Here is a 27271-nt window from a genome sequence, read left to right on the forward strand (position 1 = left end):
GTAGAATCACTTGAGGAAGGGAAATCAAGAAAGGCTTTGTAGAAGTTAAGAGGTGCTAACTAAGGTGAAACTTGAAGGAAATAGAAGATCTGAGGCTTGAAAACTGTCATTTGGAGATTTGCCCTTCCTAGGGAGAAGCGATTTATGAATTATTAAGATCATTGAGCCAGAAAGCAGAAGGGACAGACTGAGAGGCAATGGTGGGGACCTCAATAGCAACAGCAATTGATCAGCCTCCCCTGCTCTGCCCAGGACTTAATGAATTGGTCCGAAAAGAAGTGGTATCGCAGAGTAAGAAGGGAAAGGAGAAAACAGAAGGAGACAAACTTCAGCAGAGAAGAATCAAAGAGGGCAATGGTCCCAGATTCCAACTGACACTACTGGTTTTATGTACTTCTCTGAGGATTAAGGGAAGTTCTAAGAGAAGATCAGCTACTACTCCAACTCTTTTTCCCCAAGCTTGTCCATTAAGAGAAACTGAAATGTGTGTGCTCTGCTCATTTCTTTACCCAAACTATTTCTGGCAACTTGAATTTAGCCTTGAGAGAGGCCAGAGGGTAGCTAAGAGAAAAACATAAACTTAAATTAAAACCAAAACTCAACTCTGCCTAAATGATAGAGATTTTCCTAACCACAGACTTTGAGCCCTTGCAGTTTGAGCAACTGTGATTATGCTCCTAGCTTTTGATTTAATATTAACTCCAGAAAGCATCAGGGCAGGAGACAAGGTAGACCTGAGGGATCATGTTTTTCTTGCACCAGGGCACGTGTGGTTAATTAAATCAGGGTATGTATGGTTAATTAAAAGAGAAGTCCTAGCAACTTGTATCCTCTTCAATGACCCTGGAATCCACTGGGGTTACATAGGCACAAGCCCACAGGCTGGAGTTTGAATGCTGATTTCTGTGAAAAGCAAATGAACTGAGTGCATGAAGGGCAGAAATATGAAATAATTCTGAATGACTTTAAAAGTCTAGCTGAAGAACTGACAATTTTTTCCCCTGGAGGCAAGCGGCAGGTGTAGTTAGGAAAATTGTTTTGGCAGCTCTGTCAAATATGGAGCTGGTAAGACCCAGAGAAACTATCTAATCCAAATTCTCCATTGGACAGAGAAGGAAACTGAGGCCCAGAGAAATGCAGGGATTTCCTAATATTATTCAGTTAAACAGAGCTCAAATTCCCTGACTCTAAATCTTGTGCACTTTCCAGATTACAACACTGACTCAGTGGAGATCTGGGAAAATATATGAAGGATGAAGCTCCCCAGGAGCTAGAGAGTATTTCAGAGACCACAGAATCCAGAAGTTTCACGACTCATGAAAGGAGGAGGCCCCTGAAAGGATAATGCAGTTGCCTTATAGGGTAACGGGCTGGTTCAATCAGTCAGGTTTTAGTATTCTACAAACATCATCCCAGACCACTTTTCCATGTTAAGTATCCCTGCAAAATAGCACAGCAGGTCCACCTAACAACTTTAACTGAAGTCATTTGGTCAACAAATATTTGTTAATAAATTTGTTAATATTTGTTAAATATTTGTAAACAAAAATTTGTTTACTAGGAACCTGGCACTGTGCTAAGCATTGGAGAAATAAATAAAAAATATATCTTCTCTCAAGAAATTCACATTCTTATAGGGGAAGAAAATGTACACGTGAGATATAAACAGTGCAAATGAGTATGTACACAGGATAAGTTCCCTCCCACCCCATGTCCCCATTCACACCCCACCTGACCCCTTTCATGCCTCCTTTTGTGTAACGTTTCCCACCATAGATTATGAGGTCCTTGAGAGTATATGGATTGCCTTACTATTAATTGTATCCCAATTAATGCACAATGCACATAGTAGCCACTTTATAAATGTTTATTGAAATGTATATGTGTTCAGTAAAGTCTGACTCTTCATGACCCCTTTGGGGTTTTCTTGGCAAAGATTTTGGAGTGGTTTGCCATTTCCTTCTCCAGTTTATTTTACAGATGGTGAAACTGAGGCAAATAGTCAAGTAACTTGCCCAAGAGTCACACAACTAGAACATGTCTGAGGCCAGATATGACTTTAGGGAAATGAGTCTTCTTGACTAGAGACCCACAGACTATCCACTTCAATACCTGATTGGATTGGATCAAATAGAAGGTAATTTTAGAGGAAAGGTACTAGCAGCATGAAGGGAAATGGAAAAGGTTTACTGTGGAAGGTAGTTTGTTGGCTGTTGTCCTTCATTTTATTAATTTATTTTTAGTTTTCAACACTCACTTCCACAAGATTTTGAGTTCCAAATTTTCTCCCCATTTCTCCCCTCCCTCCACCCCAAGATAGCATGCATTCTGATTACCCCTTCCCCAATCTGCCCTCCCTTCTATCACACCCCTCAACTTCTCTTATCCCCATCCCCTCTATTTTCTTGGAGGGTAAGATAGATTTGCACACCCAATTGAGTGTGCATGTTATTCCCTCCTTAAGCCAAAACCAAGGAGAAGAAAGTTCACTCTTGCCCTCTTACCTCTTAACTCTTCCCCTCCATTGTAAAAGCTTTTCCTGGTCTCTTTTATGTGAGATAATTCACCCAAATCTATTTCTCCCTTTCTCCTTCTCCTTCATTCTCTCACCCCTTCATTTTTTTAAATATCATCCCATCATATTCAGTCAACAGTACATTAAGATATTAGTGGATAAAAAAACTGAATTCTTTCAAAAGGTGCAAATTTACAAAAATGCTTTGATTTCAGATTACTAAATGGAGAATACATACAGGAATCTTGAATCAGGGGATATCTAGGTATGATGAGAGTTAATGAGAAGGTGCAAGGCTGACCATGGGGCAAGACTGACCTTGGAAAGGCTCTGGTGCTAGAACAGGACATCCCCTCATGAAGTACCTTTTAAAAGGAAGAACTGAGGGATTGAGGCAGAGTCTTTGGACTTTGGATGCCCTTACTTTTGGGCAGCCCTTTATTTCCTGTATTAGGAATGCAGACCTGGAAAGAATCTCAGATATAATCTAGTACAACCCTCTCTTTTTATACATGAAGAAACCCACACAGAGGCTAAATGACTTGGCCAACGCTACTCAGGTAGTAAATTGCAAAGCTGCGATTCAAGCCCAGGTCCTTGGATTCCAAATGCAGGGATCTTTTCATTGGATATATTTCAATGTTGGCCTCTGCAGCCCAGGGCTTAAGAGGAGAAGTAGCTAGAGCTGAAGAAAGCAAAAGAGGACAAGAGGGTGAGGAGAAGGAGGAAAGAAAAACCAGAAAGGTGGTGGAGTGGAGTCTGCACATTTCTGAGCAGAGGTTGATGGAGACCTGGGCACTGGCATTTTCATATTACTAAAAGATGAGACTGAATGAGGGGATTACCTCTTCAGCCACTCAAAGGATTATATAACTTTTAGTTGCTATTATTATTGAAAGGGGGAAGGGAGGAAACAAATCTTGTTTTATTGATTGTTTTGATGGGATCCAAATAGAAAGGGTAAGATCCACCAGGTCCTTCACTAGCTTTTGTTTTAACCAGGCTTGTGATTTTATTGGTACAGGGAGTTCCATGTGAGGAATTCCCCCTACTAATAAAGATCACCACCTTCTCTCCAACCCAAACTATAAAAGAGTTGCCTAGAGAACTGGGAGGTTGTGACTTGTCCAGGATCACACAGACAGTACAGATCATGCGCAGGACTTAAACACATGTCTTGAATCCAAAGTCAATTCTTTATCCATGAAGCAGCTGGGAGATGTAGTGGATAGAGGAGTGGACTTGGAATCAGTAAAAGCTGAATTTGAAAACTGTCTTAGATCCTTTTAAGCTGTGTCACCCTCTTTGGTCTTAGTTTTCCCATATGTAAAATGGTGATACATATAGCTCCTACCTCCTAGGTTTGTTGTGAAAATTGAATGAGATAACATATGTAAAGTACTTTGCAAACTTTAAGTTAACATAAATGTCAACTATTATTATTATTATCCATCCTGGCATGCTACTTCTCCTAAGCCTACGTAACCCATGGAAAGTACTTGGTATAGCAGATAGAACACCAGGTCTGAAATTAGGAAGACTTGTCTCTGTGAGTTCAAATCTGGCCTCAGACACTTACTATGTGACTCTGGGCAAGCTCTTAACCCTGTTTGCCTCCATTCACCCATTTATAAAATGAACTGGCGAAGAAAATAGCAAGCCACCTTAGCATCTTTGTCAAGATAACCCCAAATGAGGTCATGAAGAATTGGTCACAATTTAAACAACAATAATTTTCAGGTGTATTGAGAAACTCAAATGAAATAATGGATATAAAGCACTTTGCAAACTGCAAAAGACTATATAAATGCCCACTAATGGTTATTATTTGCCAACAATCACCAGATCTCCAATCTGGTAATGACTTCATTCTCTGAGCCTTCTACTGCCCAGCTGCTGAGTTCAAGCAAATGCTTCTAGACCAATATAGAGATATGTTAGTGAATTTTTAACAACTGGTTCCTAACAAAAAAATATATGCCCCCATCCTTTAAAATTTAATTTGCATTTTTAATACTTTCTTAATTCTAGACATTCAACAAAACAGTAAATCAAGCCTTGATTTCTGAGGTATAAATGTTTATACTGAAATTTTAATAATGGTAACAAAGAGGGCTCATAAGTAGGTTAGAGTTGGCTCCAGCACACCCTTGATGTCTGCCATGAATGCAGTTAGAAACAGTTATATGTGAGAGTTCAAGACCCTAATAGTTCTAGGCTAGGGTTGGGGAACCTGAGGCCTTGAGGCCACATGTGGCCCTCTAGGTCCTCAAGCATGGCCCTTTGAATCCAAAGTTCCCAGAACAAATCCCCTTAATAAAAGGATTTGTTCCGTAAAACTTGGACTCAGTCAAAAAGTCAAGGACTTAGAAGGCCACATGTGGCCTCTAGGCCCCAGGTTCCCCACCTCTGCTAGGCTATATGTTTCCTTCCCTAAAGAGGAAAAAGAAATAAATGTAAAGGGTCAGAACTAGCTGGAGCCTCTGGCACTGCTAACCTGCTGAGTCCTCACCCACTTTGTCACTGGGGTATCTTGCTTGTCAGAAGGGTATCTTCTTTGATCCATCATTTCTATTGTTAAGAAATGTGTAGGGTAGTTAGTACTGGGAAAGAAAAGGTTGTAGTACATATATAAAGCCAGTCCCTTCTTTCTTTGTCTGACACACAAACACACGCACTGAATTAGAAACACCTCCACCTGTATATTACACCATATAGGTTTTCAAAAAGACTACTCCACCCCTCACTTTCACCTTTCCTCCTAAACTGTGGCTCTACATTCATCACTCCTTTTAGTGAGATAAACAGATATGGCCATCACCAAGCCCTGTGTAAGCTCAGCTCTCTTTTTCACATAGCCTTACTCCTCTAATCTAATGTTGAAAAGAAAGAGAGAATTGTGAGATAGCTTTGGAGAAAATGGCAGCCACATAGAGGAAAGCTGCAACCAGGTGTTTCTAGACACTTTCTAGACATTTCTAGATATTTCCAGGAAGGAATTGGTGGCCATGGGCGTGGTTGCATTGTTGTCTCATCTCTATCACCGTGTGACTTTACACAAATTGCCTCATTTCTTTGGCTCTCAGCTTCTCAGTTCATCTACAAAATGAGCAGCTTGGGTTAGATTATTTCTAATTTTAATTTCTTTCACAATATAACAGTCTATGAGCTTTCCCAATAGTAATATCAGACAGTCGTGGACAATTTTGGCAGGTATACCACTATTGACATTAAAGGAGTGTCTACTGGACACCTCAAGACATCACCTTCTCTGAGTCTTAATTCCCTTAAAATAAGAGGGTTCAATTCAACAAACATTAATTAGATTCTTACTAAATATTAAATGCTGGGAAGACAACCCTCTAGGAACTTATATTGTACTCTGATGAAGGAGCTAAGGTTATAAGAGGTACACAGACACTTCTGGGAAGGCATGATGACAGGTCTTTCAATCCAGCTAGATAATTGCTAGGAATCCTAGCTCTAAGTACAGGAACTCCCATGAGCGTTAGGGTAGTATGAAGGTTTAATCACTTTAAACTGCACTAAGACTTTTAGGACAGACACCATATACTGTGGGTCCTTTCCCCAGCCCACTTGAGCTAATGTAATCCCAATTAGGTATTTGTAAATAAATTACCAAAACTGAAATGTTGGGATCCATCAGAATTGAAACCAGGATGGTCATGAAGGTAATATACTGGCAGAAGATACAACAGATTTTGGCAATTTTTATACTGATATTTTTAAGGAAACTCACTCAAATGAAAAGTTAAGCTTGACTTATATTTAGCAATTTGCTCTCCTGTGTACTTAATGTTTATATCCTATATTAATTTCTCATTAGAAAATTGAAAATAATCCATTGATTCTAGGGCCAAAGTGGAAGGTTTTCCATGGGATCCTAGATCTAGTGAAAATAGGGGTGAATTATTTATTTGGCACTTAAAGGGCTGCAAAGTACTACCTACATCATATTCTTTGAGACTCACAGAAACCCTGGGAGGTAGATACCATTACTAATCTCCATTTTATAGATGAAGAAACTGAGACTGAGAGCAGGTAAGTGACTTGCCCAGGATCACCAAGGTTGTAAGATTATGAGATAAATTTTTCACCCAGCTCTTCCTGATTTCTAGTCCCCACTCCAGCAACTGTGCCAAGTAGCCTCTAGAGGTGGAAAAGACCTTAGAGGTCATCTTGTTCATCTGCCATCATTTTACAAATAGGGAAATAGAGACCTAGAGAAGTTACATGACTTGCCCAGGGTTACACAAGTAGTACCAGAGATGAGATTTGAACCCAGATCCTCTAACTTTAGAGACACTGTTCTTTCTCATAAGAGAGGTACGTGAAGCATCAGTAGATTTATAAGGAAAATGATCTAATTGATATTATCTCCAAAGGCTGGGATTCTTTAAGTAAGACACTTTACTGTAGGGGCTGCTTTATTTATATGGAAATTGTTCTTCAAACTACCACCCTTAAACCTCCTTTCAGAAGGGATCTAGCAAAAACCCACTTCACAGGCTACAAATCAGCAGTGACAGGCTGAAAAGCCTTTGAGAGGCTGGTTCTGCAACACGCATTCGTCCCTTTGGTTTTCAGTAAGTGACTCACATAAACCAGGAGAACATCAGAGCAGTGAACCCAAGAAAGAGTGAGTGGGAGAAGAAAGGTGGAGGAAGGAAGAGGAAGAAGGAAATACCAAGGGAGCACTAAGAAATAGAGGCACCAGTAGGAGAAAGCACAGCAGCCTATAAAAACTCAGTCATAGTCACGAAGATGGTCTCCTATGAGTCATAGAGGCAAATTAGATCAAAGTGAGTAATCACTTGACAGTGTCCTGAATATCCCAAGTTACCAAAAGTCCTTGAAATGGCAGAACACAATTTCTGCCCCAGGGTTAGATCACTAGTGCTGATTCATAGGGTTTTATCTTACATAAGTAAAAAGAACCTCAATGAAAATGAAGTTATCCATCAAATTAATTCACTGGCCAATTTGGCAAACAGGAAGAACTCAAGTGTGACAATAACAGAAAAACTGCCAATATCATCTGTAAGTCCTTGGGTGACTAAATCTCTTTGTGCTTAGGTTCCCATATCTATAAAATGAGGGGGTTAGCTAAATGACTACACAAGCTGTGATATATGATTGTAATGGAATATTATTGTGCTACAAAAAAATGACAAGCAGGACAATTTCAGAAAAATTTGGAAACATGAACTGATGCAAAGTGAAATGAAGAAAACCAGGAGACCATTGTACACAGTAACAGCACTATTGCTTGATTAAGAACTGTGAATGACTTAGCTATTCTCAGCAATACAATGATTGAAGACCATCCTAAAAGGGTTAATAATGAAGCATACTATCCACTGCCAGAGAAAGAACTGATATTGTTTGAGTACACTCTAAAGCATGATATTTTTCATTTTTTTCCTTCTATTCTTTTTCTTTTATTTGAGTCCTCTTGTACAAAATGACTAATATAGAAATGTTTTACATGACAGCACATATAAAACCTATATCTGACTGCTTGCTATCCAAGGGAAGGGGGAGAAGGAAGGAGGAAGGGATGGAATTTGGAACTGAAAACTTTTTCTTAAATGTTAAAAATGGTTTTAATATGCAATGAGGGGATAAAATATGTTGGAAAAATAACATAAGGGGGTTGGACTAGTTGGCCTCTGAGGTTCCCTTCTAGCTCTAAAACCTATGATTCTAGGATTAGGAACAAGTCAGGCCAAGAGACAGAGATTTCTTGATGTCTCATTGTAGTGCAGAGACAGTTCTGGGTTTTTAAGGGCTATGCCTGCGAGCGTAAGCACTGGCAAGTAGACCGGAGAACTGATCAGGTATCTTCCACCCAAGGAGCAGTTTCAATTAAATTTAGGAAGGCTCATCACTAGAACTTAAACTACCAAATTATGATATTTTGACCACAGAAATTCATGAAGACCCTTGTACTAAATAAAGCAGCTATGACTGCCACAGAGAGAGCTTTCTCTTTAAAGAAACCATGGATCATTTTAAGTATTTACATTTCAAAAAGAATAATATTTACCTAAAAACAGTAGAAGCAGGCTAATAAGAGGAAACACACACAAGAGCAATTTATTCTATCCTTATATTTCCAAGATAGAAATCTCCAGAATCAAATACTAACCATGAAAACAACTTTTAGTTGGACTTCACAAAAAAGTCGAATTATATGTTAGAAATAATGATGCATTCATTACCTTGCAGACCACTCACTGTGATAAATGACTTCAAGGTTAAAGTTCATTTACTTTCTTTCACAGAGATAATAATGGGAATGACATATATACATTCTATAATGCATATTCATCTTATTTACATCAAGAATCGAGTTAAAATATGAAACTCAGGAGAAGTTCTTCATAACACAGAATCTCTGAATTCAAAGATAAATACAAGTTTCAAAATTAATAAATTAACTTTTATAAATGTTAATTTTCCATCTGCATCCCCAACTCCCACCTTTAATCCACTTCTTGGATTTCTCTAACAAAAGTATCTGACAGATATTCTGGTTCGATGAGAACTTAATAGTTATGTCTACACATGTAATAGAGGAGAGCTGAAGCAAACACTAGAATAACTTGGTCCAAAGCTTTGACGTGAAATGAGAATATCTTTGAGGTACTACTATTGGATTTTCCTTGAATTGGTGGGATAATTAATTCAAATTCCCCGGCTAATGTTGTCTGTGCTACAACTGTGTAGATCTCATCGCCTCTCATCTCATCAATTTTCTAGTAAGTTCTAAACTCAATTGGTCTCATAGCCATTGAAAATCCACATGAACCTCTTTTACCATTTCACTTTTGTCAATATTAAGAGAAACAATGAACCTTATTCCATACAAAATCATATACAAAAGATTTGTTATTTTAGCAGAGTAGGGAACTCCCTACAGAATGAAACTATGACTTAGTAGATAAGTCCTAGAGGGTTTCCAGAGAACCCTCAGGATTTGAATTCAGATCTTTTTTCCGATTCCAAGCCCTGTACCTCATTCAGTATACTACATTTTCTCTGGAATCATAGCATAAAGACTAGCATTGTGATTTCATTGCTAAAGGGAACTTCCAGGTATGGAAACTTCCTCTACCAATGCAACTCTACAGCATCTTTGCACGTTTTAATCTTAGAGAAGAGCACTGAGAAGTTAATTGACTTGCCCAGGGTCATACAACCACAGGTCACATTTTGATTCCTAAGATCATATGTCTAAGGGAAGGGGAAAAAAAGCACATATACAACCTGTGATCTGTTGGGTTTTTTCTTTATTCCCTCAAATTGCTATTTCAGGGTCAATAAGCAAACAAGAAAAACTTCACAGTCTTGAAGTATCATTAACAGGCAAAAGATTAAAATTGCATTGTCCCCATATGAACGCACAATAGATCAGCTTCAGTTCCCTTAATTAAAATGCTCAGTAAACGTATATTTTCCCATCTTATGAGAAATACATTAACAAGCTCAGTTTTACATAGATGGTCACATGGGAAACAACATTTTATAATGGACTTTAACTCTTGCAACACACAGCTTACAACACCAAGCTGTTCCCATGCATCCTTGCAATAGCATTCACTACATGAATTAATATGAAGCAGACCCCATTCATAAATACCACCAAATACTTCTATTACCTGGGCTTTACTAATTTTTAAAAAGCCAGAATTATTCTCAAGGTTCAGGATTGTAAATAACATGTAGAATATTGCATTTCAGCTCATACTACTGAGATCATGTTAATTTTTTTCTGCATCTTTCATGCAGGAAAAGTGAACAGGATGTAACAGAATGAAATCAACCAAGAGTTCTTATTTTTCCATCTAAGAATCTATGTTTAAGTGATACTGATTAGTATTCAAATGATTGCTGGAAAAAATAAATCAAAGTTAAATATTTTAACTGCACAAAATCTAAAATAGACTCCACATTACATCATACTAAGTTAACATGTAATAGATTAAAAGCAGCAAATCAGAAGTCTTCCCTTAAAAATTTAGAGTTTCTGACATCATTTTCCACCATTCCATCAATTCCTCTTTTTCCTCTTCTTTTCTTTCAGACAATGACTCTAATTCAAAATCAACCTATAGGAGGAATGAAAGAAAAAAGTGACTTGGCAAACTACAGCTTGTTTTTCCTAGCAAAGTCAAGAAGCAATAACAATCTTATACATGTAGAGAATGAGGCCCAAAAAAAGTCCTCTAAATAGACAGAGCACTTAGTGTTGTTGACTGATTAGGCCATAAATCAGCCATCAAAAAATATCCTTGAAAATAATTCTTTTCCCCCATCTGTTATATGTAGTTCTAATGCTGCACATGTACCTGTGCATTTTACAGGATTATAAAAGATGTTATTTAGGACCTTTTGCACTCAGAACTTCAAGGCACTTTATTTTGGATCCTTTGACAGAATCTGACATCTTTCTTGTACTTTCCCTAAGTCTTCTCCCAGCTTATACCTTAGAATTGTCATTATGCCTTTTTTTCTGCCTATTAAAAATGTAGCTTAGAATCATTGACTTAGAACTAAAAGGACCCTTCTCACAAGATCAGAGAATGAGAATTAGAAGGGGCTTTAGAAGCTATCCAGTTCAACTCTCATTTATAGATGGTCATACAGGTATAATAAATGACAGACCTGGAATTTTCTTCCAGATTAGGTTACAAATCTAAGCTCTTTGCATTGTACCAGGATTCCTAATAATCTTAAGAGAAGTGCCTGAGGCTCTTAAAGACTTTGTGACTTGTCCATAGTCACAAAAGTAGTAAGTATTAGAAGTAAAACTTGAGTCCATAACTTTCTGACTTTGTGTCTGTCCACCACATTGCCTTGTCTCTCATTTTAAAATACATTAAAGATTTATATATACACACATATAACTCAAGTCATTTTGGAAAACTTAAGCCGCATGTTCCATAAACAACATATACATTCATATATGGACTTCTATGCACACAAATAATACAACAGGGCCCCTCTATTGCTGGAATAGTTATTGTTCACGCTTATTGAGCTGGCCTGCTGGTCAACTCATAGCCCTAGGCAGTCAGCTGCTGCCATGTCAGGACCAATAAGATAAGTGTTACTCCTGTCCATATCTTTACCCTTTCCCTTTCCCTTCCCCAAAATATAAAAGGGTTCTTTTCTCTGTAAGAAAGAAATATAGCACCTCATTATTTCTACTCACAGTATCTCCTGGGAGAATCTGTATATAATAGCTGTTCAATAAATGTCAAATGACTGATTGATAAAAAAGTCTCCAACTATGAATTTCTTCCAAAACCAATAGATGATGACAGAACTTCTGCTCTTGAAAGCAGTTATCAGTCAGTAAGTACTTACCCCCACAGCAGGACTATAGGGAACTGCCACTTTCTTAGTTATTGCTAGATAACCCGGAGCTGAAGCTGTGAGTTTGTAGTTTCCAGGTACAAGCAATCTCCAGTAATCGCCATCCTTTGCTGTGTAGAAAAACAGACCATCAAATCACAAGATGTTTATATGAAGCTGCTAATTATGCCAGCTATAGGGTGCCAGCTTCATCGCCACTTAACTTTTTTCATTACCTATTTTATAATTCATGTATGCAGGTATCAATAAAACTCCAAGGAAGAGACTAAACAAATACAGATTCTAAGATTCAACTTGGAGACACTGTGGCAAAGTGGACAGTCTTGTGGTCACAGAGAAGGGTTCAAATTCTACCTCTGACACACATGAGCTATGTGAACATGAGTTAGTCATTTAATTTCTAAACATCTTTGGGCAGTTCTAAAATAATAAATTCTGGATGAATTGCCCATGTGCCTCAATGGAGATGAATCTCCTCTGCAGGAATGTTTCCCTACTGATAAAATCACAGGTCAAGACCAAAAAAATTATGTTAAACCAAGACTGAGAAGATATTCATGTATTAACACACATGCCAAAAATATCTTAGGAGATAATCAAGTCCTTTTGGCAATGGGATCAGGATTTCTATGATTTACAAACAACAACCGAAACCAAAAATAATCTTGCCAGAAGTCAGAGGCTAAAACCCCAGTGGCTTTTGTGGGGCAGTGAAGTGTAAGAAAACAAAGACCTAGAGTGAAGGAAGTTGGGGGAAGCAAAGAGGTGGGAACAGGAAAACTTGAATAATAAGTCAACAGCTATGATAATCAGAAAAATCTGGAAAGTTTGTATCTTACTTATCTGTCTTCCATATCCCTTCTTGAACTGAAGTTTATCAATGGCAAAGTTGGGTTTTTGTTTCGATTTGTTTGAAAACAGTCAGTTCTTGAATCCTGAATCTTGGTTTTGTCTTTCGTTCTCCTATCTGACTTTAGGATTATTACTATGGCCACTCAAGACTGGGAAAGGACAGGAAACTAAAAATCAAATCATTTTTTTCTCTTTTTCAAGAGCCATGAAGAATCTATAAGCATCATGTTTCCAGGTCTTCTGTAGAAGTCAATCATCCCTGCTTAGCACTGACCTCTTCTGTCCACACTAATTCTAAGAAAAGAAATCTGCTACCATGCCCAAATTCTAGTGAAGTAGCTGTTCCAGGTCTGATTCAACTTCGCCCTGTCTCCCATATGAGAGGAGAGGCTAAGAAACTCCCTAGGTAACATCCTTCAAATATCTACTTACGAGGTTTGAGCAATCCAGCTGCTTTTCTTAGAATGTGTTTTATAATTACATTAAAAAGCAATTATGTTTTGTGGGAAAAGTTGCTAAGGCAAAAAACAAAAAAAGTCTTCCATACAGGAAGACACCACCCACCAGCAGTGATATCATGGTCAATTCCTTCCACAGAGATTGTGGCATTGGCAATTGGTTTATTCTGAAGATCTCGAACAAATCCTTTAACCCCTCTGTGAATCTGTAAAGATCAAAAACCAAAAATGTATTATCAGAAATTATCTGAAAACATGTAGCATATAGACTTTCTTCTGAGGGTCAGCAAAATACAGTTAACTCATCCAGAAGGTTTTTAAAAATCAGAAAACTAAAGCGGGAAACTAGGGTTGTTTCTTAACATTCTACCCTCTACTTTCATGAGAAAGGGAAAGCTAACAGGTCAAACAATAGGTTCATAGCAAGGGTCCTTGAGGATCAGGCATTTCAGGATTCTGAAGCGTCATGATTTCCCCAACCTTCTCCTCTCCCTTCAAGTCCTAACTCTTATCATTACTTTCCTTTCTCTCTCAGCAAATAACATTACTTCTTACTTTACTTAAAAAACTTGAGACCACCCATTATGAGTTCCTTCCTCTCCCCTCCTTGCCATCTTAAAGCAGGGTTTGCCTTTCTTTGTATCTGCAGCATTTCCCACAGACCTTGGCATATACTAATTGCTTGTTGACCTCTCTCTAGTTTCACCAACTTTCTCCTCTGACCCAGTCACAAAGAGTGAAGCTACTGTTCTTGCCAAGACTACTCCATTAGTGCTTTGATCCCATCCCCTCCAGCTTCTTTTCAGAATTTATCCCATTGGTCATGTCTCTCCCTCCTCATTTTTAATATTTCCCTATACACTGGTTCCTTCCCCTCTCTCTATAAATATACTTGGATGGTTTCATGGGAAAAAAATCATTCCTTGACCTTGCCATTTCCTTGTGTTATCATCCTATCTCTCTCCTAAACTTAATACGTTATTGACAGGACTACTATGTGCACTCATCTTATATTTTGCCAAACCTTAATAACTCCAGCTTAATAACTAAAAGAAACAGTTTACTCTGTCTCCACTTCCTTCTTCACTCATTCACTCTTCATCCACTTGTATCCTGGCTTCTGAGACAATCACTCTAGTGAAATTCCCCTAAGAGTTTTAAAAATATTGTATCATTTTAGTGTCATAATCACCCTGGGAGGGAAATGCTTATTCTGATCCCCATTTTACAGATGAGGAAACTGAGGCATAGAGAAGTTAATGTCTTCAGGTTCCAGAGCTAGCGTCTAAGGACAGATCTGAATTCAGAATTTCCTGACTCCAAGTTCAGCACTTTCTCCACTGTGCCACTCCACAGATTAAGAACTGGAAGGACGTGAGAGGTCATCTGAGGCCACAGTGAGGTAAAGTGACTTGCCCAATTCCACATGATAGCTAGGTGGCACTAGAGTCAGGAATAACTGATTTTAAATAGCCTTGGATACCAACTAGTTTTTTCAACTGTATGATAATGTCACTTATTTCCCAGGGTTGTTTTGTGAGGCACAAATGACATAGTATCTGAAAAGCACTTTGGGGCAGTACCTCAGTAAGCACTACATAAATGCCATTTATTATTATTTATTGTCATGAGTGAGGAGTTTCAGAATCAAGAGACAAAGCTCCTGACTTTAAATTGAGCATTTTTTCATAGTATCATGCTGGCACTGCTGAGTTAATAGTATTATTGAGATTTTGAGGAAATGGAGCAGGGAAAGGTACAGAAGAGTTTCGGCTTTTTAACATTTGTTTGGGGATAGCATGTGCTTCCCAACTATTGATGGCTGAAAATTAAGCTGTAGCCAAACTGACAAACCAGCCCAAAACTATTCAGGGCAGAATCTGAAAGGAACACCTATGTAGTTTCAAAAAAAAATTATAAAGGGCTGTGAATTGATTTGAGAATTATCGTTCCCCCCCTTCCCCCAAAAAAGGCCATAGTTTGCAGATGCATTAAAAGTCTGCTTACACCTTGAGGCTATGTATCCCTTTTCCTGAAGGACCAAACATTCTAAGAAAGGAAAAACACCATGTAGCCCTTTGGCATTCTGGGCAGATTTCATTCATCCAACAATTTATTCAACAAATATTTGTTAAGTATAAGCCATCATGATAGATACGGGGATACAATGACAAAGGTTCTCAAGAAGTGTACAGTCTAAAGGGAGTTCAGCAGTTTTGCAGTAAAGAACAATCAAGACCATGTGAACTCCTAAGTCTGTCCTGAGCAAAATGAATATCAGTTCAATATTTCCAAATCCAAATGCTTCAGGTCCTTGCTTTCCCCATCCTTCTATCCACCTACAAAATAATTTATGGTTCTTTGCAGGTGCTGCCAAAAGTTTATCAACAACAAGAAAAGATTCTACTAAAGCATACTTATGATTATCTGTTTCATCTATATAGAAGAATTGCCCTCATTAATGAAATCAGGGACCCCCAAAGTACACACTCTAGAGCTACATATGTATATGGGTATGTGTCTGCATGAATAGTATCTCCCCAAATAAGGAATATGAGATTTTGAAATGCATTTCAAATTATCTGATGAATACTGTTTTAGACATTCAATATAGAAAAGACGTTACCCAAAGGACAACATCTCTGAAATGCTAAACAGATGCCTGCTAAATGGATAGAACAAAAGATATTTTACATATTCAGATTAGTAAAGTAGTGGTTAGTAAGGACCAGGCATGGAAATGTTTTTATTCAATGTAATTTATCAAATATATATGTCAGGCACTGTATTAGGTACTGAGGATACAAAACCAAAAATGAAACAGGTACTGTCATCAAGGAGATTGCATAATTATATTGAACTATCAATTTTGCTACAGACTGTCCCTAGGTCTAAGTGTCCATACATGCTTTGGAACAGGAGGGTGTGGGAGACTTTAGGATAAGGGGGTCAGATTTGGATTTATCACTGTCTCCAGTGCCCAGAGTAGTGGGCAGGATACTACTCCAGGTATTGCTGGGAAAGGGAAGCATTTTGTGTTGGGCAAATGAACTATCAAGTAATAGAATTCTGAAGGCTGCCTGCTCAGACCCAAAAGTTTAGAGAATAAGGGAGGTCTCTGGGTAGGAAACAGGCCATATGGCTTGTAGCAGATGCATGGGGCAGACATGCCAAAGACCAATGTGGGTCATTTAAGAGGATTTCCTTTTCTGAAATCATTTCTGATGAAGGGGATATTACTTGAACAAATTCTACTTATCTCTTTCAACAACTCAAACAGTATGTACCCTTTCATTTGTGGTAAGTGAAGTCATCCTATACTTTGGATGACACATGATAGGGAGATATAAAATAAACCCCACCCCCCAAAATGTTTTCTTACATTGGAACCACCATTGTAAATAAACAGAGAATACAATAATTTTTTAAAATACGAAAACAAATAAGTCCTGGGCCAACAAAACACAATGTTTTCTCAGAACTGGAAGACCAGCACCTAGTACTTCTAAAGGCACCAGCTGTCTTGATTCAGTATCTAACTGTACCTGCTCAAGGTAATTGATCAGCGAGTTCTTGTTATCTTCCCAATAGCTCTTCAGAGTCTCCTCTGGGGGAAACTTGTCACAGCTGAGTTCCACTGTGATCTCAAAACAGTTGCTGCTGAGGTAATTGAAGTCCTGCATGCCTGTCAGAATGCCAGAGAGAGAAACTGCAATTTGAGGCTTGAAATGCTGCAGAAACACTATATTCAGTGGCAAGGGAGAGATGGAAGGTTTGCAAGGAAGGCTCCCAGAAGGAATTACAAGGATCCTAAATTACATAGCTCAATTCCTTCCTCAGCCTGAGTCTCTTTCATAAAAGAACGGTTGTCATTTTAAAAAGAAGTATTATTTTCTTAGACTTTTATATAATCATGTAGTACATGACGGTTGGACTGTTGTTCAGACACTTCGGTTATGTCCGATTCTTTGTGACCCTATTTGGGGTTTTCTTGGCAAAAGCACTGGAGAGGTTTGCCATTTCCTTTTCCAGCTCATTTTACAGATGAAGAAACCAAAGCAAACAAGGTTATGCGACTTGTCCAGGGTCCCATGGCTAATAAGCGTCTGGCTGTATTTGAACCCAAGAAGATGAGTCTTCCTGACTCTAGGCTCAGCACTCTATCCACTAAAATGGAGAGATATTAGTGTGTATTCTGAGTGTCCTGAAGAAATCTCTTAGAGATTCTTTATAATCTCCAAGGTTGGAATACATAAAGTGAAATAGTAGTACCTAAATGGCAGAAGTATCTGAGTATATGTATAACTTACGGAATGCATAATTTATGAATTCTTAATGATATTTAATGATATTTTACATTTAAGAATAGTCCATTTTACAAGATTTTATAACTTATAAAGGATTTTCTTTAGAAAATGTGAACTGGGTGTTCACATTTATTATGTGATTTATTAATTATTATACTAAGTATAAGTATTATATAATATATAATATAATATATTATATATAATATAATATAATATAAGTATCAATGTTACTCCCTCCATTGAAGGGGGGAATTCTGAAGGAGACACAAATAGAGTAGTTTTGCTACTACTATTTTAAAATAACTAGATATTTACAGGTACATAGAGTTTTGTTACTGTTTTTTTAAAAAACAAATTGTATGTAACAAAAGTTCACAATGTGAGACAAGGTGGCGCAGTGAATAGAACATGGGCCCTAGTGTCTGGAGGATCTGAGTTCAAATCTGGCCTTAAAGACTTGATACTTACTAGCTGTGTGACCTTGGGCAAGTTACTTAACCCCAATTGGCTGGCAAAAAAAAAAACAAAAAACAAAAACCTGTTCACGATATCTTAGACAAGTCTATCTTTTCTAATATGAATTTTGAAATATTTGTGTTTGTTGAGAATTAAGTTCAAAATAAAAAAGAAAATTTATTTTTTTTCACTTGTTCCTACCCTATTCTGAGGAATCAATCCTGCTGTGTTCTGAGTTTTGTATTTGGAATCATCTACAAACACAAAAAAATTTGTAGCAAAAAAAACTTATACGGTACTATACAACATACTTTGGATTACTCCAGTCTCACTTACTCACTAGCAGAGTGAATTGCTTACAGTATGGCAAATGGATGAATTAATAAGAAGGGAAAAGTGAGTTCTGTTGATCTGCTGTCCAATAAACCTGAATGATAAGCATTTGATATAGATCTAATCTCTTAAATTAAGAATTGAAGATTGATTTTGCTTATGGCAACCAATAAATTAAGTGTGGTGAGTACATTTTCAAATAACAACTGCATAAAATATTGGGGAGTAGGGGGAAGAAGGGGAAAGTGTTTTCAATTCAGTTCAACTAATAGTTATTACGTGCCTATTATGCAAAAATTTCAGAAGGGAGAGATCATTTTCAGTGGGAGGATCAGAAAAGGTTTTTTGTAGGAGGTAGAAGCTCTCAACATAAGCCTTGGAGGAAGACAAAGATTCTGACAGTAAGAAATGAGGAGGGAATGTATCCTAGGCATAGAGGGTGACTTGAATGCAAAGAGAGAGATGAGAGCAATGAAGATTCAGAGTCCCTAGTAGACCAGTTTAGCTGAAAAATAGACTACATGAAAGGGAGCTTTGTGAAATAAGACTAGAAAGATAGGTGGGAGTAATGTCTTAAAGGGGATTACTTAAAGGGTCCTTTAAAAAGCCTGTTAAGGAGTTTGCAGTTTATATTAGAGACAATAGGGAGTTACTATAGGTTTTTAGGCATTTGATAAGTGACCTAATTAGTCAAACACATCCAAAAAACATAGGCTTAGGTAGGTTATAAAGAGAATATATTAGAAGGCAAGGAGAATGTTGGCTAAGAAATAAAAAGGTAAATTAATAGAAGAGAGCAGATGTACAATTTACAGAAGCAAATAAACATAAAAACCTTGTATTTGACAGTATAAAGATTCAAGATTTTTAGATAAGAATTCATTATTTGGTAAAAAAAAAAAAAAACTTTTGGAAAAACTGGAACACAGCATGGTAGAACTGGTGTTGACCATATCTCACACCATTTGCCAACATTAGGTCAAAATGGATAAATTTTGGATACATGGATACATGACCTAACTACAAAGAGGGATTTTACAAGAAAATTGGAAGAACATGGAACATATTACTTATCAGACTTATATATAGGTAAATAACATGAATAAACAAGAAAGAGAGAGCAAAATTAAGTATAAATGGATAATTTTGATTACATTAAATTAAAAAGGGGTTGTACAAATAATATGACTACAACGAAGATTAGAAGGAAAGAAAAAATTGGGAGGGGGAATTTCATAGTTTATCAAATAAAGATGTCATATCTAAAATATACAAAGACCTTTGCCAAATCTATAAGAGATTCCCCAAATGATAAATGGTTGAAAGATATGAACAGCCAGTTTTCCAATGAAGAAATTAAAACAATTTATGGATATATGAAAAAAGTGCTCTAAATCATTATTGATTAGAGAAATGCAAATTAAAACAGCCTTGAGATATCATCTTATACTTACCAGATTGGCTAAAATAATAGAAAGGGAAAGTTATAAATGTTGGAGAGGATGTGGAAAAATTCTAACCATAGAAATTTACTATGGTGACAAGAAAGATCAAAACACACGTTCAGAGGAAGCCAACAAAATCAAAGTTCCTACATCAAAGCCTCCAAGTAAACTAGTCTCAGGCCATGAAAGAAGCTCACAAAGGATTTTGAAAATCATGTAAGAGAAGTAGAGGAAAAATTGGAAAGAGAAATGAGAGTGATGCAAGAAAATTATGAAAAATAAGTCAACAGCTTGGTAAAGGAGACACAAAAAAATACTGAAGAAAATAACACCTTAAAAACCAGACTAGGTGAAATTGCAAAAGAGGTCCAAAAAGCCAGTGAAGACAAGAATGCTTTGAAAAGCAGAACTGGCCAAATGGAAAAGGAGTTCCAAAAGCTCACTGAAGAAAATAATTAGTTCGAAATTAGAACAGAGCAAATGAAAGTTTCATGAAAATCAAGAAATTAAAAAATAAAACAAAAAGAATGAAAAAATAGAGGACAATGTAAAATATCTCACTGGAAAAACAACTGACCTGAAAAATAGATCCAGGAGAGATCATTTGAAAATTGGACTACCTCAAAGCCACGATCAAAAAAAGAGCTTAGAAATTATTAAGGAAAACTGCCCCCATATTCTAGAAACAGAGGATAAAAAAGAAATTGAAAGAATCCACTGATAACCTCCTGAAAGAGACCCCAAAATGAAAGTTCCCAGTAATATAGCTAAATTCCAGAGTTCTCAGATCAAGGAGAAAATATTATAAGCAGCCAGAAAGAAACAATTTAAGTATCATGGAGCCATAATCAAGACAGCACAAGATTTAGCAGCTTCTATATTAAAGTATTAGAGGACTTGGAATATGATATCCCAGCGGGCAAAGGAGCTAGGATTACAACCAAGAATCACCTACCCAGCAAAACTGAGTATAATCCATGAGGGGAGAAAATGGATATTTAATGAGACAGAGAAATTTCATTCATTCTTGAGAAAAGATCAGACCTAGACCCACAACCCATAGAACAACTACAAAGAAGTAACTCACGGCGAATTCTGCACCCAGAGGCCACAGAACATTGGAGCGAGGGAGATTTCTGTTCCGGAGAGACCTGCAAATCTCTCGTAAAATGTCCTTCGTGCTGCGGACTGGGCGCCGGGACTGGGAGCTGAGTACAGCCCTGCCGTGGCCGCGGCACCGAGAGGAACAGATCCGAGTGGGCTTCAGGGACGGGATCTCCAGCGGCCGCACAAGTACCTCCACCCACAGGTGACGGGGGTCGGTGAGAGAGTCCCTTTGGCGGGTCGAGGGGGGAGTGGGGTGCCCCCATGGCTCGGGCCCCCTCGGGAGACAGAAGCTGAGGGGCAGCGGCAGACCAGGGCTCCCCAAGCAGGCAGGAGCCTGGATCCATTGTTGAAGGTCTGTGCATAAACTCCCTGAGGGAACTGAGCCTGAGAGGCAGCCCTGCCCTCACCTGAGCATCTGAATTTAATCTCACACTGAATAGCAGCCCTGCCCCCGCCCAAAGCCCTGAGGCTGGAAGCAGCATTTGAATCTCAGACCCCAAACACTGGCTGGGAGGATCAGGAGGTGAGGTGGGTGTGAGGAAAATATTCAGAGGTCAAGTCACTGGCTGGGAAAATGCCCAGAAAAGGGAAAAGAAATAAGACTATAGAAGGTTACTTTCTTGGTGAACAGGCATTTCCTCCCTTCCTTTCTGATGAGGAAGAACAATGCTTACCATCAGGCAAAGACACAGAAATCAAGGCTTCTGTGTCTCAGCCCACTCAATGGGCTCAGGCCATGGAAGAGCTCAAAAAGAATTTTGAAAATCAAGTTAGAGAGGTGGAGGAAAAGCTGGGAAGAGAAATGAGAGACATGAAGTCAAAGCATGAACAGCAAATCAGCTCCCTGCTAAAGGAGACCCAAAAAAATGTTGAAGAAAATAACACCTTGAAAACTAGCCTAACTCAATTGGCAAAAGAGGTTCAAAAAGCCAATGAGGAGAAGAATGCTTTCAAAAGCAGAATTAGCCAAATGGAAAAGGAGATTCAAAAGCTCACTGAAGAAAATAGTTCTTTCAAAATTAGAATGGCACAGATGGAGGCTAAGGACTTTATGAGAAAGCAAGAAATCACAGAACAAAGCCAGAGGAATGGAAAAATGGAAGATAATGTGAAATATCTCATTGGAAAAACAACTGACCTGGAAAATAGAGCCAGGAGAGACAATTTAAAAATTATGGGACTCCCTGAAAGCCATGAGCAAAAGAAGAGCCTAGACATCATCTTTCATGAAATTATCAATGAAAACTGCCCTGAGATTCTAGAACCAGAGGGCAAAATAAATATTCAAGGAATCCACAGAACACCGCATGAAAGAGATCCAAAAAGAGAAACTCCTAGGAACATTGTGGCCAAATTCCAGAACTCCCAGGTGAAAGAGAAAATATTGCAAGCAGCTAGAAAGAAACAATTCAAGTATTGTGGAAATACAATCAGGATAACACAAGATCTAGCAGCTTCTACATTAAGGGATCGAAGGGCATGGAATAGGATATTCCAGAAGTCAAAGGAACTAGGACTAAAACCAAGAATCACCTACCCAGCAAAACTGAGTATAATACTTCAGGGGAAAAATTGGTCTTTCAATGAAATAGAGGATTTTCAAGCATTCTTGATGAAAAGACCAGAGCTGAAAAGAAAATTTGACTTCCAAACACAAGAATGAAGAGAACCATGAAAAGGTGAACAGCAAAGAGAAGTCATAAGGGACTTACTAAAGTTGAACTGTTTACATTCCTACATGGAAAGACAATATTTGTAACTCTTGAAACATTTCAGTATCTGGGTACTGGGTGGGATTACACACACACACATGCACACACGCACACACACATAGAGACAGAGTGCACAGAGTGAATTGAAGAGGATGGGATCATATCTTAAAAAAAATGAAATCAAGCAGTGAGAGAGAAAGATATTGGGAGGAGAAAGGGAGAATTGAATGGGGCAAATTATCTCTCATAAAAGAGGCAAGCAAAAGACTCATTAGTGGAGGGATAAAGAGGGGAGGTGAGAGAAAAACATGAAGTCTACTCTCATCACATTCCACTAAAGGAAAGAATAAAATGCCTACTCATTTTGGTATGAAAACCTATCTTACAATACAGGAAAGTGGAGGATAAGGGGATAAGCAGAGTGGGGGGGGATGATAGAAGGGAGGGCATGGGGAGGAGAGTGCAATTTGAGGTCAACACTCATGGGGAGGGATAGGATCAAAAGAGAATAGAAGTAATGGGGGACAGGATAGGATGGAGGGAAATATAGTTAGTCCTATACAACACAACTATTATGGAAGTCATTTGCAAAACTACACAGATTTGGCCTATATTGAATTGCTTGCCTTCCAAAGGGAAGGGGTGGAGAGGGAGGGAGGAAAAGAAGTTGGAACTCAAAGTGTTAGGATCAACTGTAATGTTCTTACCACTAGGAAATAAGAAATACAGGTAAAGGGGTATAGAAAGCTATCTGGCCCTACAGGACAAAAGAGAAGACAGAGACAAGGGCAGAGAGGGATGATAGAAGAGAGAGCAGATTGGTCATAGGGGCAATTAGAATGCTTGGCGTTTGGGGGGGGAGGGGAGAAAAGGGGAGAAAATTTGTAACCCAAAATTTTGTGAAAATGAATGTTAAAAGCTAAATAAAAAAAAAAAAGTCAGAAAAAAAAAAAAAAGATCAGACCTAAATAGATAATTTGACTTTCAAATGCAATACTAAAGAGAAGCATGAAAAAGTAAATAGGAAAGGGAAATCATTAGGGACTTATTAAAGTTAAACTATTTACATTCCTACATGAAAAGATGATATTTGTAACTTGTAAGATCTTTCTTATTATTAGGGTAGTTAGAAGGAGTATATACAGATAGAGGGCAGAGGTGTGAGTCGAATATGAAGGAATGGTTTCTAAAAAATAAAATTAAGTGGTGAGAGAGGAATGTACTTGGAGAAAGAAAAATGAAAGGCTAAATAGGGTAAATTATCTCACATAGAAGAGGCAAGAAAAAGCTTTTACAGTGGAAGGGAAGAGGGGGGAGGTAAGAAGGAGTGAGTGAACCTTACTCCCATCAGAATTGACTCAAAGAGGAAATGATATACGCACTCTCAACTAAGTATAGAAATCTATCTTACCTTACAGGAAAGTAGAGGGGGAAGCACAAAGAGAAGGGGGTAGGGTGATAGAAGGGAGGGCAAATTGAGGGAGGGAGCAGTCAGAAGCAAAACACTTATAAGGAGAGTCAGGGTGAAAATAGAGAGAGAACAGAATAAACGAGGGCAGGGGTGGGATAGGATGGAGGAAAATATAGTTAGTCTTACACAACATGAATATTATAGAAGTGTTTTGCATGACTACACATGTATAACTATATCAAATTGCTTACCATCTCAATGGATGGGGGGAGGAGAGGAAAAGAGAGAATCAGGAATCAAAGTTTTAAAACTAAATATTAAAATTGTTTTCGCAAGTAACTGGGGAAAAATAAAATGCTAAATAAAAGAATAAGGATCAGGAGAGAGACAAATATGACTGAAGTTTTGAGATGAGTTTATGAGAAGATTTTAACAGAAAGAGGGAAATTGGGAAGAAGTACAGTGTCCATGGCAGAGATACTGAATTCCATTTCAGAAAAGGTGAGTTTGAGGTAGTTCAGTAATCATTCTAGAAGTTTAGCAATGAAACAGAGGAGAGACATAGGATAATAGCTTGATGAGGGTATTAAAGTCAAGGGAACATTGTGTTAGGATAGGGAGAACTAAATATGTAGATGGAAAAGGACCCAGTCGAGAGGACAAGACTGAAAACGAAAGGAAATGCTGGAGTTGGTTCCCAAAGAAGATCTTGCTTCCTCATAAAATTGTAGGAAAAAATGATAAAAGGAATAAAGAACAAGAAATAAGACCTTTAAAAATAAACCAAGGCCAATAATAACATATAAGCTATCAGTGATAAGCTAAAAATAATTTCTCTTTTCTAGGATCAAATCCAACACAGAGAAGCAGATTACAATGGCAATTCTGCCTTGTGGTTGGAATGTTATGCTTACAAATGTAAACATAAATGTTTACAAACAAACTTGGAGTCTGTCAAAAATCACTAGATTAAAAAATCTTGAACTTGATTTTTTTATTTTATCAATTTAGCAACTAAACTGGATTGATCATACAATCAGTCTAAGTCACTGTATAAAAACTGAATCAAAATGTGGCTAAAGGAAACTCTAATTCTCTTAGAAAATAGGCAATTGGTGATTCTTTTAGTTTTTCCAAACCAATTTCCCAAAATTGATAGTGGGAATCAGCAACAAAAAACATCTAATGGAAAGATTAAGTGATTAGAAGTTAGAAGACCTGCATTTTAATGCTAGTGTTTTAGTATGTAATAGCTATATAACTTCAGAAAAATTATTTAACCTTTCTAACTGTCACTTCAAAAAGTTGTCATAAGGATGAGAACTAGATCTGTGATTTATTTGGTAGAGGGAACTCCAGAGTGAGGAAATTCCCTCTACAAATACAGGAAAGCATATTCTCTACTGTCCCTCAGTTGCCTGAAGTACGAAGAGGTTAAGTGACTTGGCCTGGGTCATATAGTCAGGGTGTTTCTGAGGAAGGACTTGAATCCAAGTCTTCCAGGTTTTAAAGCCAGCTTTCTCTCACACTATGCCATGCTGTTTCTCAATGTATGTGAATGTGTTTGAGCATGTGTGTTTCAGTAATGTATGTGAACGAGCTTTGCATAACTATGAAACATAACATTTGGTATTACTATCAAAGTTTCAGTAATTATTTTTAAGGATTGAACAAAAGGAAACAGTTTTCAATTCTATAAAATTAGAAGTACAACTTACCTTCTACTTTAATGAAATGTCCCTAAAACTCAAATAGGTAGGACTCTAATTAAACAAGAAATTCAATGCTTTAGAAACATTGGGAAATAAATATAATAATGCCAATTAATAAGCCATTGATTCTATTTGTTATATGTATATGCTTACATGTTAATTTCCATAAATAAATAGTACTTCAACAGACAATAATCTGTCTCCTAAATATTTTATCATCAAAATACAAAATTGGTATAATTGAAGAATTGCTGTAGCATTTGATGAAATATAACAAATGAATGAACAACAAAGAGCCAAACACCAAGCATTAATGACCATGCTTCTGTGACTATAATGTCTATTAAACAATGCCAAAATTAGAAAATAGGAGGAGCCTTTGTGTGCTACATTAATGCTACTACTACTTGGCTAAGAGTTTATCAAATTAGAAGGAATACTTTAATCACTGGGCCCCTGATATCCAACAAATAATTAATGCTAATTCTGATTTAGCAAATTATAAGGATAAAATGAAAATAAATAAGAGCCATTATTAGGAAGAAATAGATACTCAGTACTAAACTACTATTTAATAGTTCCACAGTTTATGTTCCCTTCATGATATGAATTTCAACCCATCCATGCCTGCCCATCATACTCATAATCCAATTACGCCTCACTGTGATAGGAGCATAAACCTGGGCTTTCAAAGGTAATGCCAGAGGAACGTAAATTGTGGCTAGAAAAGTTTTGAGCATACCCCTGAAAAGAGACCGAGTAAGTGTCCTAAGGACCAGCCTCCCTAAGTACACAGAAGTTCACTACCGTTACTCATCACTTGGGGATGAATTCTGTCAGACAATTTGAATAGCAGATTTCTCTCAGATATAATTCAAATTATTTAATGTGCCCATGAGAAAGCTGCAAGGGGTTTCAGAAGATTGTACTTTGGGATCCAAGTGGGTCTTAGAAAGGTACTATCTTAGAAAATGAGAGGGGAAAAAAAGCTTATTTTCAAATTCCTACTTTAATTCCAACTTTAATCTCCACTGGAAGAAGAGAATCATTGCCTTGTTGGTGGTTCTATACCACTTTAAGAAAAGGAGTTTCAGAAAGTTCCAGACAGGGATACATAAGTACCAGCTTCCCTGGAAGTAAGGGCTCCCCCTCTTGCTTTCAGCCATTGTACCTTGGGTTTCCATGGGAAATACCCGTACCCAGGGGACAAAGAGAATGGAGTGGGGCTATACAAGTGACTGCCAAAGATACTACCAATATCATTCTATTATCAACATTTTTCATTATTTCATGGTTTTGTATATGTAAAAATACAAAATCATACCACACAAATACACTGAAAGCATAATTAAAACTTCCCTAACCTAATAAGAGGATGCTTGGCATTCATGTATTCTACCACGTATTAAAAGGACATTTTCATTTGTAATATTGTTTGTTTATAATATTGTTTGGTCTTTTTCCAACATACATATCTAGCTCTTCACTTCTCTTCTTTGTACTCAATACCAGTGCAAAATACACCTAGATTTCATTCATTCATTTATTCATCAAGATC

General features: G+C 37.6%; 1 protein-coding gene across 1 annotated transcript in view; it reads right to left on the reverse strand.

Moving 5' to 3' along the window:
* Nucleotides 1–9814: 9814 nt before the first annotated feature.
* Nucleotides 9815–27271, reverse strand: part of CPE (carboxypeptidase E) — a 133198-nt gene continuing 115741 nt past the window's right edge. Inside the window, exons 6-9 of the mRNA XM_072639729.1 lie at nt 16776–16915; nt 13337–13436; nt 11912–12030; nt 9815–10650 (exon numbers count right to left, since the gene is read on the reverse strand). Of these exons, the coding sequence (XP_072495830.1) occupies nt 10552–10650; nt 11912–12030; nt 13337–13436; nt 16776–16915 (458 nt within the window). The 3' untranslated portion in view covers nt 9815–10551. The remainder of the gene's footprint in view (nt 10651–11911; nt 12031–13336; nt 13437–16775; nt 16916–27271) is intronic.

This window comes from Notamacropus eugenii, chromosome 2 (genome assembly GCF_028372415.1).
Source record: "Notamacropus eugenii isolate mMacEug1 chromosome 2, mMacEug1.pri_v2, whole genome shotgun sequence".
Classification (NCBI taxonomy): domain Eukaryota; kingdom Metazoa; phylum Chordata; class Mammalia; order Diprotodontia; family Macropodidae; genus Notamacropus; species Notamacropus eugenii.